The sequence below is a fragment of the Salmo trutta genome, chromosome 35, assembly GCF_901001165.1.
Source record: "Salmo trutta chromosome 35, fSalTru1.1, whole genome shotgun sequence".
Lineage (NCBI taxonomy): Eukaryota > Metazoa > Chordata > Actinopteri > Salmoniformes > Salmonidae > Salmo > Salmo trutta.
The window spans coordinates 2,190,761-2,208,988 of NC_042991.1; the positions used below are offsets into that span (position 1 = coordinate 2,190,761).

The 18,228-nt window shown below is 44.7% G+C and overlaps 1 protein-coding gene across 3 annotated transcripts in view; it reads right to left on the bottom strand.

The window, feature by feature from the left end:
• Nucleotides 1-18,228, bottom strand: part of LOC115174446 (syntaxin-binding protein 5-like) — a 159,364-nt gene that overhangs the window by 100,782 nt on the left and 40,354 nt on the right. For all 3 annotated transcript variants that reach the window (XM_029732966.1, XM_029732965.1, XM_029732964.1), the window contains exons 3-4: nucleotides 2,160-2,241; nucleotides 1,714-1,814 (exon numbers count right to left, since the gene is read on the bottom strand). In XM_029732966.1, coding sequence (XP_029588826.1) covers nucleotides 1,714-1,814; nucleotides 2,160-2,241 — 183 coding nt within the window. The remainder of the gene's footprint in view (nucleotides 1-1,713; nucleotides 1,815-2,159; nucleotides 2,242-18,228) is intronic.

The window sequence follows — 18,228 nt, forward strand, 5'->3', positions numbered from 1 at the left end:
ATTCAACGGACGTTTTCAGTGGGTATGCTAGCTCTGAACATCACATGCTAATGTAAAAAGCTGGTTTTTGATATAAATATGAACTTGATTGAACAAAACATGCATGTATTGTATAACATAATGTCCTAGGAGTGTCATCTGATGAAGATCATCAAAGGTTAGTGCTGCATTTAGCTGTGGTTTTGGGTTTTGTGACATATATGCTTGCTTTGAAAATGGCTGTGTGATTATTTTTGGCAGGGTACTCTCCTGACATAATCTAATGTTTTGCTTTCGCTGTAAAGCCTTTTTGAAATCGGACAATGTGGTTAGATTAACGAGAGTCTTGTCTTTAAAATGGTGTAAAATAGTCATGTTTGAGAAATTGAAGTTATAGCATTTATGAGGTATTTGTATTTCGCGCCATGCGATTCCACTGGCTGTTGACTAGGGTGGGACGCAAACGTCCCACCTAGCCCATAGACGTTAAGTCTAAGGCTGATTTCAAGGTTTTACTGCTAACCTACAAAGCATTACATTGACTTGCTCCTACCTACAGTATCTCTCTGATTTGGTCCTGCCGTACATACCTACACATAAGCTATGGTCACAAGACACAGGCCTCCCTATTGTCCCTAGAATTTCTAAGCAAACAGCTGGAGGGAGGGCTTTCTCCTTTAGGGCTACATTTTTATAGAATGGTCTGCCTATCCATGTGAGAGACGCAGACGCGGTCTCGACCTTTAAGTCTTTACTGAAGACTCATCTCTTCAGTAGGTCCTATGATTGAGTGTAGTCTGGCCCAGGGATGCAACGGTGAATGGCAAGGCACTGGAGTGACAAACCACCCTTTCTGTCTCTGCCTGACTGGCTCCCCTCTCTCCACTGGGATTCTCAGCCTCTAACCCTATTACGGGGGCTGAGTCACTGGCTTACTAGCGCTCTTCCATGCCGCCTCTAGGTGGGGTGCATCACATCGTGCCAGGCTTTTTCGCTATACTCGACTTGAGTGGGTTCAGTCACTGACGTGATCTTCCTGTCCGGTCTTGCTCAGGCTCGTGCAGTGGTGGAAATCTTCGTGGGCTATACTCATCCTTGTCTCAGGGTAGTAAGTTGGTGGTCTGTTGATATCCCTTCTAGCCTCCAGTATCTATGCTGCAATCGTCTATGTGCTGGAGGGCTAGGGTCAGTCTGTTCTATAGTCTGCTACCTCTAATTCTCCCATCTCTCTCTCTCTCTCTCTCTCTCTCTCTCCGGGGGCCTGAGCCCTAGGACCATGCCTAGGGCAACCTGGCCTGATTACTCCTGGCTTGTCGTGCTGCTGCTCCAGTCTTTCAACTGTTCTGCATGCGGCTATGGAACCCTGACTTGTTCACCGGACCTGCTACCTTGTTCGGGACCTGCTGTTTTCAACCCTTTCTCTCTACCGCACCTGAGCGCTCGGCTATGAAAAGCCAACTGACCTGAGGTGCTGACCTGTTGCACACTTTACAACCACTGTGAATATTATTTGACCCTGCTGGTCATCTATGAACATTTGAACATCTTGAAGAACGATCTGGCCTTAATGGCCATGTACTCTTATAATCTCCACCCGGTAGAGTAGAGTAGAGTAGAGTAGAGTAGAGTAGAGTAGAGAGACGCATGCATACACAGAGAGAGAGAGAGAGAGAGAGAGAGAGAGAGAGAGAGAGAGAGAGAGAGAGAGAGAGAGAGAGATTCCGGGTTTCTTACCTCTCTCTGTTGAACTTGAGTGAGTGGAGGATGGCGGGCCTCTTCTGCCTCAGGTTCCAGAGGTGCACGCTGTCATCTGCCAGAGCACTCACCAGCGCCCCCTGTGGCAGGAACGGAGAAGACAGCATTTACACACAGGTAAACATCAGTACACAATGCACACACAAGCTTGCAATGGCATTTCTCCATCTCCTGGTGAAAGGCTGAATTTCAAGCAGACATGGAAAGAGCTCCCACAGGGTCTGAGTCACAAAGACACACAAACACACACACACAGGCACGCACGCACACACATCTATAGAGATACAGGAGTGTTTGAGATGTTTTTGAGTGGAGAAGAAAGGAGATAGAAAGGGGTTTAGTGGGGTAGAGAGCGAGAGAGAGACAGTGTCAGTAGAGGAGGTCTGGTGTTAGATGAGGTGTGTGTTCCTGTTTTCATTACTCACCTCGTTGATGAGAAACTGTAGCGAGATGACAGCGGCTCCACTCTCATGTTGACAGTAGCACTCAACACCTGGACGACCAAACCTGATAGGCTCTCCGTCAAGGAATCAACCAATGGAGAAGAAGGTGGGATGGATAAGAAAGGAGATAGAACCACACAATGAACAACTATGAGATTCTTTGTTTGCTATAGATTTCAGTCCTTACATGGGCTTTTGGAACAGAACAGCCTATGTCTTGCTCTGTTTTTCTGTCATGACCAAGCATTGGACAGGTTAGAGCCATTCGACAGTCCACCCACAGTAAACGCCAAAGTACATTTCAGTAGATTATCTATACAAACGTATGTTGACATCCCTTCAAATTAGTGGATTTCTGCCCTGCTAGAGCTGCCCCGGTCAACTGTAAGTGTTGTTATTGCGAAGTGGAGCAGCAACAACAACGGCTCAGCCATGAAGTGGTAGGCCACACAAGCTCACAGAACGGGGCCGCCGAGTGCTGAAGCACGTAAAAATCGTCTGTTCTCGGGTTGCAACACTCACTACCGAGTTCCAAACTGCCTCTGGAAGCAACGTCAGCACAAGAAATGTTTGCCGACATTGGACTCTGGAGCAGTGGAAACGCATTCTCTGGAGTGATGAATCTTAACACTACAGCATACAATGACATTCTAGACGATTCTGCGCTTCCAACTTTGTGGCAACAGTTTGGGGAAGGCCCTTTCCTGTTTCAGCATGACAATGCCCCCGTGCACAAAGCCAGGTCCATACAGAAAATGGTTTGTCAAGATAGGTGTGGAACAACTAAGACTGACCTACATAGAGCCCTGACCTAAACCCCATCGAACACCTTTGGGATGAATTGGAACGCCGACTGCGAGCCATGCCTTGTGGCCCAACATCAGTGATCAATTGATGCAAGTCAATAAAAAGTCGCAGCAATGTTCCAACATCTCGTGGAAAGCCTTCCCAAAAGAGTGGAGGCTGTTATTACAGCAAAGGGGGGGACCAACTCCATATTAATGCCCATGATTTTGGAATGAGATGTTCAAAGAGCAGGTGTCCACATACTTTTGGTCATGTAGTGTATTTTGAAGATATAAGCATTTCCTAGCTAATATACTGCAGTCTGTCTATCCTGGTAGAGTTGTTTTCTGGAGAGATATGTGTTCATAGAGAACACAGAGATAAGACACAATTATATATTTACTTAAAAATAAACAAATATACACTCAGTGGTCAGTTTATTAGGTACCCTACCCCATTTATGAAAACGGTTCGCTCCTACAAACAGTGAGTCACGTGGCAGTGACATGCTATATAAAGCAGGCAGATAGGCACAGAGGCATTCAGCTACTGTTCGATTGAATGTTCGAATGGGCAAAACAAGTGACCTAAGTGACTTTGAGCGTGGTATGATCGTCGGTGCCAGACGTGCCGGTTCAAGTATCTCAGGAACGTCCGACCTCCTGGGCTTTTCACGCACAACAGTGTTTAGGGTCTACCAAGAATGGCGCGACAAAAAAACCCATGAAGTCCACGGCAGTCCTGTGGGCGAAAACAGCTTGTTGATGAGAGGTTGAAGGAGAATGGCAAGAATCGAGCAAGCTAACAGGCAAATAACGGCATGGTACATCAGTGGTATGCAGAACGACATCTCAGATTCACCAACCCTGGACAATTGAGGAGTGGAAAAACATCTCCGGGTACAACAAATCTTGGTGCCTGTTGCGTAATGCTAATGACAGAGTCAGGATTTGGCGTAAGCAGCATGAGTCCATGGCCCCATCCTGCCTGGTGTCAACGGTACAGGCTAGTAGTGGTGGTGTGGGGAAGGTTTTCCTGCCACACGTTAGGTCCTTTGATACCAATTGAGCAACGTTTCCATGCCCTGAAGAAATCAGTCTGTTCTGGAGGAAAAGGGGGGTCCGACCCAGTACTAGATGGGCGTACCTAATAAACTGGCCCCTGAGTGTATCAATAAATGGCATAGAAAGATATTCTGGAGCTGCAGAGAAACAAACACAACATAATTACATATTCCTCCAACCTTAATCTGAGGTCACGACAGCAGAGAGAGAGAGAGAGAGACAGAGATAGAGTGACAGAGAGGAAATAATGAAGAGTGGGGGAGATGGAAAAGAGGGGGAGAGTGGGAGAGAGTGCACGCATGCGTGGGTGCAAGAGAGAGAGGGATGGATGAGATGTATGGAGGAAGAGTGGTATGCAGATGTATTATAAATAAGCAGGGGGAGCAGGGAGAGAGAAAAATATAGAGAGAGAAAGAGAAAGATTGAAAATTAAGAGCTTCCTCCACTGAAGGCCTATATGAGTGAGCTCACTGATGATGCGTATTCATCCTACCAAAAATTCCTGTGCAGACAGAGTGGAAGAGAGGAGGAGAGGAAGAGAGGAGGGCCGGGTAGCAGTTTTTCATGGGGGATGCAGTTAAGTGTAACACATGACAGCCAGAGAGATGACACTTTCCTCATAAGAGAGGAGAAAGAAGCAAGCAAACAGAGCATCCTGCTAATATCTCCTGCTAAAATAGCCTACTAAAATCTTGCATCACAGGCTGCTATGGGCAAGAATATAATTGTATAGACTGATCAGGGCAACACTAAACTACAGCCTTACCTGCACCAGAAAATAAAAAATTACCACACACTTACATATATTATCACACACACATCACACATCCGGTTCACAAACAAAAATACTGTACATCAAACATGCACATAGCACATACGCGAAGGCAAGCTTCTCCACCCTCCCCACTCTCTCACACACATTCTCGAAAAAACGAGAGAGCAAGGGAAAGGGGAGGAGACCAACAGAGAGCCCCCCTGCAGAGTAGTCGGAAGAATGATCTGGATGCTTAAGTCCAAGATGGGAACTGGAAGTGATTTAATTGAAAACTCATTCCAGAGATTGCCTGGCAACCAAATCTTTTGGGCCCAAAAAAAAAGGCAGGACTTATGATTGTGCTTTTTAAAACGTTTCTCTTCGACGTTCTCTAAAATGCAGGCAGGCTTCCAAAAAGCATATTATCGAAAAGCACACAGACAGACTAACTCGGGAAAACAGTTGGCTGTACAATGACATCAAACCATGGTCAAAGATAGAAAATAGTAATATATAATTTAATAATATACAGTATAGCATTTAGCAGGCACTTTTATCCAATGTGCATACATTTTTGTATGGGTGGTCCTGTGAATATAGTGAACATTTATCAGACTGAACTCTCTGTTTTAAATAAACAATTATGACAATATGCTAAATGTTTCAGGTCTGAGAAAAGTAAATGGTGTCCTCCAAAAGCATACCTTCAGATCTAAAGATTAATCCCTCGGAATGTACCATTTACCGTTTGGGGGGTTGTTCTCTGTCTCAAAAATAAGGACACAACCATATATAGATGGTATTGGAGTAACAAATCATTGTCTCTAAAATATAAACCTTAATGGCATGCCTCATGGAATCACAAGGACTGTTCTATGTTTGGTTAAAGATAAAGCCCATGATGTTTAGCCTGGGATAACCCCTATGACACTTGAGGTTGAACAACTACCCAAACTCCAGGCACATGATCCTTTGTGTTATCTTTCCAAAGTATGACACTGTCCCTGTCACCACCAATACCACTCACATATTTGACAGATTGACTAGAGTGAAGAAAATAGGGAGACAATAGAGAGAGAAAGAAAGAGAGAGAGAAAGGGAGAGAGAGAAGGAAGGAAAACTGGGTCAATTCCTCATCTTGTCAAGTCAGATGAAACTTTAAAAAGCTATTTCGGCCCCTCAAAGTCAACATATCTGCTATTTCATGGGTTCTCATAGTCCTCACGCTTAGTGTTGGAAGCCAGAAGGGAATCTTCTCTTTACATCAAACAAAGTGAACTTGTCAGGAGAGCTACAACTAGGGATGCTTATGGAGATAATACAACCCAGGGATAGCACTCGGTTGGTTCCTGTGGATGTAATCAAATTGCTGTGAGTGGACTCTTCACCTGACAGAACCAATTGAAAGTATGATGGATCTTCTAGACCATTTGTTGTTTTGTACACCCTACACCATAGGGAGTGTAGGGTGTGTGTGTGTGTGTGTGTGTGTGTGTGTGTGTGTGTGTGTGTGTGTGTGTGTGTGTGTGTGTGTGTGTGTGTGTGTGTGTGTGTGTGTGTGTGTGTGTGTGTGTGTGTGTGTGTGTGTGTGTGTGTGTGTGTGTGTGTGTGTGTGTGTGTGCGTGAGGCTATGCCAATGGTTAGTGATAGACATAGAATGTTGAAGAAAGACAGAGCACAGGGAGGGAGATAATGAGGAAAAGAGGTAGAGTAGGAGAGTACCGGATAGAAAGATCTAGAGAGGAAAATGGAAAAACAGCAAGAGAGAGAGAGCGAGAACAGAGTAGGAGAATGAAAGCCAGAGAGAGATAAAATGAGAGAGGGATAGAGAGAGAGAGATAGAAAAATGATAGAAAGAGCTAGCAGAAAAAAGAACAAGAAAAAGAGTGAAAGAAGGAAAAAAGGCTGTGAGTGTGGATGTCTGTGACGTTGGGCCGGGACTGACGTCAAACATGCCCAGTCATACATCACCCTGCCAGGGGAGGGGTTGGGACAGAGTCTGCTGGTCTGCTGTCTGCTCCCACAGCTCAGAGAGACAAAGGTTGAGAGAGAGAGGGAGAAAGGGAGATCACGAAAGATAGAGGCAAGGAGGAAAAGAAAGAAAGAGAGAGAGAGAGAGAGAGAGAGAGAGAGAGAGAGAGAGAGAGAGAAAGAGAGAGAGAGAGAGAGAGAGAATCTGCCAGGGCATATAACCATCTACTGCAACAGTGCACAGCCAGTCTTCCACAGTGAGAAAGAGAAAACAGCTTCTTATCACAGCCCAATGACAGAGAGTGCTATAGGGCACATAATGCCCTCATAAACACACAAACACACACAAACAAACACACACACACACACACACACACACACACACACACACACACACACACACACACACACACACACACACACACACACACACACACACACACACACACACACACACACACACACACACACACACACACACACACACAAAAACTCTAGCATACACTACATTTGAGAGCCACATTTAATGTGTACAAACTCACGCATAAACATATTCATGCGCGCGCGTACACACACCCACGCACAAACACACACACACAAGGTCACACACACACATTCAGAGCGGTAATTCAATTGTTTAATATAGACCCAGTATATATCATTTCCCCTGACACATTTGAGTTATTATGCATGCAAACAATTAAATCCCACGTACAGTAGAGTAAAGTACAGGGCTGCTGGCTGTTTGTTACTGCCACAGTTACACTTAAACCACACTCTCACCTTCACTTTAACAAAGTAGCAGTAAACCAGTGTACCACAGCTACACCACCCTCTCACCTTGCGCTGTGCTCATGACAGTGAGTATACCCAGGATCAACAGCTGAAAGCTCCATATATTACACCATCCTCAAACAGATCCATCTATTTGGCAATGGCTTTTTGCTGAGATGCACAGTTTAACACCCTGGTAATCCACTACAGCCAAACAATAATGAGGCTGTTTGCCTGTTCCAGACAGCTACGAAAGGGAACCTATTTTCCCTTTCGTAGCTGTCTGTACTGTATCAAATATTTTGATTACTTTCGTATGAAACAATGAGTAATCATAATACTTGTTCAAATGTATAGTTCTATAGCAATTATCACACTGTAAAGTAAAGTGTTAATAATGCTGACGTTTTACGTGCTCCTAACCAACCGTGCTATTTTGTCAATTTTTTCTCATTGTTTGTAACTTATTTTTTTACTTATTTTGTACATAATGTTGCTGCTACAGTCTCCTATGACCAAAAAATTACTTCTGGACATCAGAACAGCAATTACTCACCTCGAACTATAAAAATATGTTTTCTTTAACAAGTCCGACAAGAAGGATATACTGCTTTGTCAGGAACGGGCCAGAATCCCCGTCATTTGCGTGAAGAAAAGACAGAGAAAAAGGGGGCGAGAGGTCGGGCTACCTTCTGAGAATTCGTAGGCGAGTGAGTAAACCCCCAATGCCATCCGTTTTCATGGCCAATGTGTAATCATTGGAAAACAAAATGGATTACCCTACCAACGGGACATTAAAAACTGTAATATCTTGTGTTTCACCGAGTCGTGGCTGAACGACGACACGGATAATATAGAGCTGACGGGATTTTCCATGCATCAGCAGGACAGAGAAGCTATTTCTGGTAACATGAGGGGCAGGTGTGTGTGTCTATTTGTCAATAACAGCTGGTGTGCAATGTCTAATATTAAATAAGTCTTGAGGTATTGCTCGCCTGAAGTAGAGTACCTTATGATAAGCTGTAGACCACAATATATACCAAGAGAGTTCTCATCTATGTTATTCATAGCTGTCTATTTACCACCACAAACCGATGCTGACACTAAGACCGCACTCAACCAACTCTATAAGGCCATAAGCAAAGAAGAAAATGCTAATCCAGCAGCGGCGCTCCTAGTGGCCGGGGACTTTAATGGAGGCAAACTTAAATCAGTTTTACATCATTTCTACCAGCATGTCACATGTGCAAACAGAGGGAAAAACTCTAAGCCACCTTTACTCCATACACAGAGACACATACAAAGCTCTACCTCACCCTCCATTTGGCAAATTCGATCCTAATTCTAACCTTCTGATTCCTGCTTACAAGCAAAAACTAAAACAAGAAGTACCAGTGACTCGCTCAATACGGAAGTGGTCAAATGACGCGGATGCTAAGCTACAGGACTCTTTTGCTAGCACAGACTGGAATATGTTCTGGGATTCATCCAATGGCATTGAGGAGTATACCACCTCAGTCATCGGCTTCATCAATAAGAGCATCAACAACGTTGTCCCAACAGTGACCCTGCGTACATATCCCAAGAAGAAGCCATGGATTACAGGCAACATCCACATCGAGCTAAAGGCTATAGCTGCCTCTTTCAAGGAGCAGGACACTAATCTAGATGCTAACAAGAAATCCTGAACTACGCCCTCAGACGAACCATCAAACAGGCAAAGCATCAATACAGGATTAATCCTACTACACTGGCTCTGACGCTCGTCGGATGTGGCAGGGCTTGAAAACCATTATAAGACTACAAAGGGAAACCCAGCTGCGAGCTGCCCAGTGATGTGAGCCTATTAGATGAGTTAACCTCTTACATCTAGGGGGCAGTAATTTCACGGCTGGATAAAAAACGTACCCGATTTAATCTGATTATTAGTCCTGCCCAGAAACTGGAATATGCATATAATTATTAGCTTTGGAGAGAAAACACTCCAAAGTTTCTGAAACTGTTTGAATGGTGTCTGTGAGTATAACAGAACTCCTATGGCAGGCAAAAACCTGAGATGCTTCTGTTCAGGAAGTACCCTGTCTGAACATTTCTTGCCCTTCTTTATTATCTCTGTCGTTTACAAAGGATCTCTGCTCTTACGTGACACTTCTCACGTCAACAATGGAGTCTCACAGCCCGGGAAAAACAGGAATGACGTAATTCAAAGCCCTGGCTGAAGCACACGAGAGCAAAAGCTGAGTGGTCAGTCAATGGACTAAGCCTTAGGCGCGTGACACGCCCCGCCCCCGGCTTTCGGTTTTTTCCTCAGTTTACAGACAGGCAGATTCCCGGTCGGAATATTATCGCTTCTCTACGAGATAAATTGCATAAATATTGGTTTTAAACAGCGGTTGACATGCTTCGAAGTACGGTAATGGAATATTTAGAAATTTTTTGTCATATTTTGCGTCATGCTCGTGGCCGAGATTTAGCGTTGGGATAGTGTCTAGAACGCACGAACAAAACGTCGCTGTTTGGATATAACGATGGATTATTTGGGACCAAACCTACATTTGTTATTGAAGTAGAAGTCCTGGCAGTGTATTCTGATGAAGAACAAGCAAGGTAAGAACATTTTTCTTATAGGAAATGTGATTTTGGTGAAGGCTAAACTTGCAGGGTGTCTAAATAGCTAGCCCTGTAACGCCGGGCTATGTACTTACATTATTGCAAAATGTGCTTCATCCGAAAAGCTATTTTAAAATCGGACATATCGAGTGCATAGAGGAGTTCTGTATCTATAATTCTTAAAATAATTGTTATGCTTTTTGTGAACGTTTATCGTGAGTAATTTAGTAAAATCACCGGAAGTGTTGGGTGGGAATGCTAGTTCTGAACGTCACATGCTAATGTAAAAAGCTGGTTTTTGATATAAATATGAACTTGATTGAACAGACATGCATGTATTGTATAACACAATGTCCTAGGTGTGTCATCTGATGAAGATCATCAAAGGTTAGTGCTGCATTTAGATATGGTTTGGGTTTATGTGACATGATATGCTAGCTTGAAAAATGTCTGTGTGATTATTCCTGGCTGGGTACTCTGCTGACATAATCTAATGTTTTGCTTTCGCTGTAAAGCCTTTTTGAAATCGGACAGTTTGGTTAGATAAAGGAGAGTCTTGTCTTTAAATAGCTGTAAAATAGTCATATGTTTGAAAAGTGTAAGTTTTCGGATTTAGAGGAGTTTGAATTTCGCGCCCCGCCCATCATTGGATATTGGAGCAGACGTTCCGCTAGCGGAACGTGTAGATGTAAGAGGTTAAATGCCTTTTATGCTTGCTTCGAGGCAAGCAACACTGAAGCATGCATGAGAGCACCAGCTGTTCTGATGACTGTGTGATAATGCTCTCGGTAGCCGATGTGAGCAAGACCTTTAAACAGGTCAACATTCACAAAGCCACAGGGCCAGATGGATTAGGACGTGTACTCAAAGCACACATGGACCAACTGGCAAGTGTATTCACTGACATTTTCAACCTCTCCCTGACCGAGTCTGTAATACCTACATGTTTCAAGCAGACCACCATAGTCCCTGTGCCCAAGGAAGTGAAGGTAACCTGACTAAATGATTACCGCCCCATAGCACTCACGTTGGTAGCCATGAAGTGCTTTGAAAGGCTGGTCATGGCTCACATCAACAGCCTCATCCCGGATACCTTAGACCCACTCCAATTCGCATACCACCCCAACAGATCCACAGATGACGCAATCTCAATTGCACTCCACACTGCCCTTTCCCACTTGGACAAAAGGAACCCCTATTTGAGAATGCTGTTCATTGACTGCAGCTCAGCGTTCAACACCATAGTTCCCACAAAGCTCATCACTAGGGACCCTGGGACTAAACACCTCCCTCTGCAACTGGATCCTGGACTTCCTGATGGGCCGCCCCGTAAGGGTAGGCAACAACACGTCTGCCACGCTCATCCTCAACACTGGGGCCCCTCAGGGGTGTGTTCTTAGTCCCCTCTTGTACTCCCTGTTCACCCACGACAACGTGGCCAAACACGACTCCAACACCATCATTAAGTTTGCTGACGACACAACAGTGGTAGGTCTGATCAGTGCTAAACGTCATTTCCGGTCACAACTTGTAGACTTGTTTACGTGCTGCTGTGCGTTTTGTTGCTAACCTTACTTTGCTACCTGCCAACTTTACATTTTTTACTTTTTAATTACAGTTTATATTTTTTGTTTTTCCCTCGCTCAACTTTTTTCATTCAACTTTTTCACTGGACGTGGTTCGTCAGGACCTCCACCAGCCAAAGCTAAGTAGTAACAGTAACATGATGCCTTCTAATTACAGTCGCTTTACGGTGAGGATAGCTGTGCTGCAAGTCCAGCTTCAGATTCAATAGTTAGGCATGGGTAATTTCAGTGTAGGAAAGGATGAAACAGCGTCTGTGCCACCAGTAGGTACAGATAGTAGTATAAATCTCCTCTCACAGTCCCCGCAGCCGGACAACTTTCTCATGGCTTCTGGAAGGAAATGCTATAGGAATGCTCAAACGTTGTCGCTCATTCAGCCAACAGAAACTTTCAACCGGTTCTCCCCATTAAGCAGCGAGTCGGAGTCAGAGGCCGAGCCTTCTCTGGTCTCTACTCCTCCCGTTACGGGGTCTGAGACGCCGAAGCCTCCCACCATTAGCTCTGACAAATTGATAACCCTAGTCATTGGCGACTCCATTACCCGCAGTATTAGACTTAAAACGAATCATCCAGCAATCATACACTGTTTACCAGGGGGCAGGGCTACCGACGTTAAGGCTAATCTGAAGATGGTGCTGGCTAAAGCTGAAACTGGCGAATGTAGAGAGTATAGGGATATTGTTATCCACGTCGGCACCAGCAATGTTAGGATGAAACAGTCAGAAGTCACCAAGCGCAACATAGCTTCAGCGTGTAAATCAGCTGGAAAGATGTGTCGGCATCGAGTAATTGTCTCTGGCCCCCTCCCAGTTAGGGGGAGTGATGAGCTCTACAGCAGAGTCACACAACTCAATCGCTGGTTGTAAACTGTTTTCTGCCCCTCCCAAAAGATAGAATTTGTAGATAATTGGCCCTCTTTCTGGGACTCATCCACAAACAGGACCAAGCCTGGCATGTTGAGGAGTGACGGACTCCATCCTAGCTGGAGGGGTGCTCTCATCTTATCTACGAACATAGACAGGGCTCTAACTCCCCTTGCTCCACAATGAGATATGGTGCAGGCCAGGCAGCAGGCTGTTAGCCAGCCTGCCAGACTAGTGGAGTCTGCCACTAGCACAGTCAGTGTAGTCAGTTCAGCTATCCCCATTGAGACCGTGTCTTTGCCTCGACCTAGGTTGGGCAAAAATAAACATGCCGGTGTTTGCTTTAGCAATCTCACTGGAATAAAGACCTCCTCCATTCCTGCCATTATTGAAAGAGATTGTGATACCTCACATCTCAAAATAGGGCTACTTAATGTTAGATCCCTCACTTCCAAGGCAGTTATAGTCAATTAACTAATCACTGATCATAATCTTGGTGTGATTGGCCTGACTGAAACATGGCTTAAGCCTGATGAATTTATTGTGTTAAATGAGGCCTCACCTCCTGGTTACACTAGTGACCATATCCCCGCGCATCCCGCGAAGGTGGAGGTGTTGCTAACATTTATGATAGCAAATTTCAATTTACAAAAAAAAAAAACGTTTTCGTCTTTTGAGCTTCTAGTTATGAAATCTATATTCAGCCTACTCAATCACTTTTTATAGCTACTGTTTACAGGCCTCCTAGGCCATATACAGCGTTCCTCACTGAGTTCCCTGAATTCCTATCGGACCTTGTAGTCATGGCAGATAATATTCCCATTTTTGGTGACTTTAATATTCACATGGAAAAGTCCACAGACCCACTCCAAAAGGCTTTCGGAGCCATCATTTACTCAGTGGGTTTTGTCCAGCATGTCCCCGGACCTACTCACTGCCACAGTCATACTCTGGACCTAGTTTTGTCCCGTGGAATAAATGTTGTGGCTCTTAATGTTTTTCCTCATAATCCTGGACTATCGGACCACCATTTTATTACGTTTGCAATCGGAAAAAATAATCTGCTCAGACCCCAACCAAGGATCATCAAAAGTCGTGCTATAAATTCTCGGACAACCCAAAGATTCCTAGATGCCCTTCCAGACTCCCTCTGCCTACCCTCCGAATACAAAAATCAGTTAACCACCTAACTGAGGAACTCAATTTAACCTTGCGCAGTACCCTAGATGCAGTCGCACCCCTATAAACAAAAAACATTTGTCATAAGAAACTAGCTCACTGGTATACAGAAAATACCCGATCTCTGAAGCAAGCTTCCAGAAAATTGGAATGGAAATTGCGCCACACCAAACTGGAACTCTTCCGATTAGCTTGGAAAGACAGTACCGTGCAGTATCGAAGAGCCCTCACTGCTGCTCGATCAACCTATTTTTCTTAAGAACATAAGAACAAAATAAGAACAATCCAAAATATATGTAGTCCCGTGTAGCTCAGGTAGTAGCGCATGGTGTTTGCAACACCAGGGTTGTTGGTTCAATTCCCACGGGGGACCAGTATGGAGAAAAAATGTATGAAATGTATGCATTCACTACTGTAAGTCGCTCTGGATAAGAGTATCTGCTAAATGAATAAAATCCCAAAAATGTAAATGTAATATGTAGGATTCTGTTGCAAAGCTAACTAAAAAGGAGGATGGCTTTCACTTCAGCAGTGATAAATTCATGAACTTCTTTGAGGAAAAGATCATGATCATTAGAAAGCAAATTACAGACTCCTCTTTAAATCTGCGTATTCCTCCAAAGCTCAGTTGTCCTGAGTCTGCACAACTCTGCCAGGACCTAGGATCAAGGGAGACACTCAAGTTTCTTAGTACTATATCTCTTGACACATTGATGAAAATAATCATGGCCTCTAAATCTTCAAGATGCATACTAGACCCTATTCCAACTAAACTACTGAAAGAGCTGCTTCCTGTGCTTGGCCCTCCTATGTTGAACATAATAAACGGCTCTCTATCCACAGGATGTGTACCAAACTCACTAAAAGTGTCAGTAATAAAGCCTCTCTTGAAAAAGCCAAACCTTGATCCAGAAAATATAGAAAATTCCTCTGAAATTTTTTTGAAAAAGCTGTTGCGCAGCAACTCACTGCTTTCATGAAAACAAACAATGTATACAAAACGCTTCAGTCTGGTTTTAGACCCCATCATAGCACTGAGACTTTTGAAGGTGGTAAATTACCTTTAAATGGCGTCAGACCGAGGCTCTGCATCTGTCCTTCTGTAGCTAGACCTTAGTGCTGCTTTAGATACCATCGATCAACACATTATTTTGGAGAGATTGGAAACCCAAATCGTTCTACACGGACAAGTTCTGGCTTGGTTTAGATCTTATCTGTCGGCAAGATATCAGTTTGCCTCTGTGGATGGTTTGTACACTGACAAATCAACTGTAAATTTCGGTGTTCCTCAAGGTTCTGTTTTAGGACCACTATTGTTTTCACTATATATTTTACCTCTTGGTGATGTCATTCAGAAACACAATGTTAACTTTCACTGCTATGGGGATGACACACAGCTGGTGAAGCCCCAAAATTGCCCTCCCTGGAAGCCTGTGTTTCAGACTAAAGGAAGAGGACGGCTGCAAATGCTCTACTTTTAAACTCAGACAAAACAGAGATGCTTGTTCTATGTCCCAAGAAACAAAGGGATCTTCTGTTGAATCTGACAATTAATCTTGATGGTTGTACAGTCGTCTCAAATAAAACTGTGAAGGACCTCTGCGTTACTCTGGACCCTGATCTCTCTTTTGACGAACATATGAAGACTGTTTCAAGGACAGCTTTTTTCCATCTACGTAACATTGCAAAAATCAGAAACTTTCTGTCCAAAAATTATGCTGAAAAATTAATACATGCTTTAGTCACTTCTAGGTTAGACTACTGCAATGCTCTACTTTCCGGCTACCCGGATAAAGCACTAAATAAACAGTTAGTGCTAAACACGGCTGCAAGAATCTTGACTAGAACCAAAACATTTGATCATATTACTCCAGTGCTAGCCTCTCTACACTGGCTTCCTGTTAAGGCAAGGGCTGATTTCAAGGTTTTACTGCTAACCTACAAAGCATTACATGGGCTTGCTCCTATCTCTCCGATTGGTCCTGCTGTACATACCTACACATACGCTACAGTCACAAGACGCAGGCCTCCTTACTGTCCCTAGAATTTCTAATCAAACAGCTGGAGGCAGGGCTATCTCCTATAGAATGGTCTGCCTACCCATGTGAGAGACGCAGACTCGGTCTCAACCTTTAAGTCTTTATTGAAGACTCATCTCTTCAGTAGGTCCTATGATTGAGTGCAGTCTGGCCCAGGAGTGTGAAGGTGAACGGAAAGGCACTGGAGCAACGAACCGCCCTTGCTGTCTCTGCTTGGCCGGAGATCTTTGTGGGCTATACTCGGCCTTGTCTCAGGATGGTAAGTTGGTGGTTGAAGATATTCCTCTAGTGGTGTGGGGGCTGTGCTTTAGAAAAGTGGGTGGGGTTATATCCTGCCTGTTTAGCCCTGTCCGGGGGTATCGTCGGATGGGGCCACAGTGTCTCCCTGCCCCTCCTGTCTCAGTCTCCGGTATTTATGCTGCAGTAGTTTATGTGTCGGGGGGTTTACGGTCAGTCTGTTATATCTGGAGTATTTCTCCTGTCTTATCTGGTGTCCTGTGTGAATGTAAGTATGCTCTCTCTAATTCTCTCTCTCTTTCTCTCTCTTTCTTTCTCTCTTTCTCTCTTTCTCTTTTCTTTCTTTCTTTCTTTCTTTCATTCTCTTCTCTCGGAGGACCTGAGCCCTAGGACCATGCCTCAGGACTACCTGGCCTGATGACTCCTTGCTGTCCCCAGTCCACCTGGCCGTGCTGCTGCTCCAGTTTCAAATGTTCTGCCTGCGGCTATGGAACCCTGACCTTTTCAACACTCTAGAGACAGCAGGAGCAGTGGAGATTATGAATGATCGGCTATGAAAAGCCAACTGACATTTACTTCTGAGGTGCTGACCTGTTGCACACTCGACAACCACTGTGATTATTATTATTTGACCCTGCTGGTCATCTATGAACATTGTAACATCTTGGCCATGTTCTGTTATAATCTCCACCCGGCACAGCCAGAATAGGACTGGCCACCCCTCATAGCCTGGTTCCTCTCTAGGTTTCTTCCTAGGTTCTGGCCTTTCTAGGAAGTTTTTCCTAGCCACCATGCTTCTACACCTGCATTGCTTGCTGTTTGGGGTTTTAGGCTGGGTTTCTGTACAGCACTTTGTGACATCAGCTGATGTAAGAAGGGCTTTATAAATACATTTGATTGATTGATTGATTGATTGATCACCGATTGATGAGTCTGATCGTGGACTACAGGAAAAGGCGGGCCGAACAGGCCCCCATTAACATGGACGGGGCTGTAGTGGAGCGGGTCGAGAGTTTCAAGTTCCTTGGTGTCCACATCACCAACTATCATGGTCTAAACACACTAAGGCAGTTGTGAAGTGGGCACGACAACACCTCTTCCCCCTCAGGTGACTGAAAAGATTTGGCATGGGTCCCCGGATCCTCAAAAGGTTCTGCACCATTGAGGGCATCCTGACCGGTTGCATCACCGCCTGGTATGGCAACTGCTCTGCATCTGACCGCTACAGAGGGTAGTGCGTACGGCAAAGTACATCACTGGGGCCAAGCTTCCTGCCATCCAGGACCTATATACTTGGCGGCGTCAGAGGAAAGACCAAAAAATTGTCAAAGACTCCAGTCACCCAAGTTATAGACTGTTCTCTCTGCTACCACACGGCAAGCGCTACCGGAGCGCCAAGTCTAGGACCAAAAGGCTCCTTAACAGCTTCTACCCCCCAAGACAAAATACAGCTGAACAATTAATCACCCAGACTATTTACATTGACACCCCCCCCCATTTGTTTTATACACTGCTGCTACTCGCTGTTTATTATCTATGCATAGTAACTTCACCCCTAACTACAAATTACCTCGACTAACCTGTACCCCCGCACATTGACTCGGCACCGGTACCCCCTTTACATAGCCTCGTTATTTTATTTTATTGTGTTACTTTAGGGCAGCGATTACAGCCTTGAGACTTCTTGGGTATGATGCTACATGCTTGGCACACCTGTATATGGGGTGTGTCTCCCATTCTTCTCTGCAGATCCTCTTAAGCTCTGTCAGGTTGAATGGGGAGAGTCCCTGCACAGCTATTTTCACGTCTCTCCAGAGATGTTCGATCGTGTTCAAGTCCGGGCTCTGGCTGGGCCACTCAAGGACATTCAGAGATTTGTCCCGAAGCCACTCCTGCGTTGTCTTGGCTGTGTGCTTAGGGTCCTTGTGCTGTTGGAAGTTGAATCTTCGCTCCAGTTTTGGGTCCCGTGCGCTCTGGAACAGGTTTTAATCAAGGATCCCTCTGTACTTTACTCCGTTCATCTTTCCCTCGATCCTGACTAGTCTCCCAGTCCCCACAGCATGATGCTGCCACCACCATGCTTCACCATAGGGATGGTGCCAGGTTTCCTCCAGATTTGACGCTTGGCATCTAGGCCAAAGAGTGTAATCTTGGTTTCATCAGACTAGAGAATCTTGTTTCTCATGGT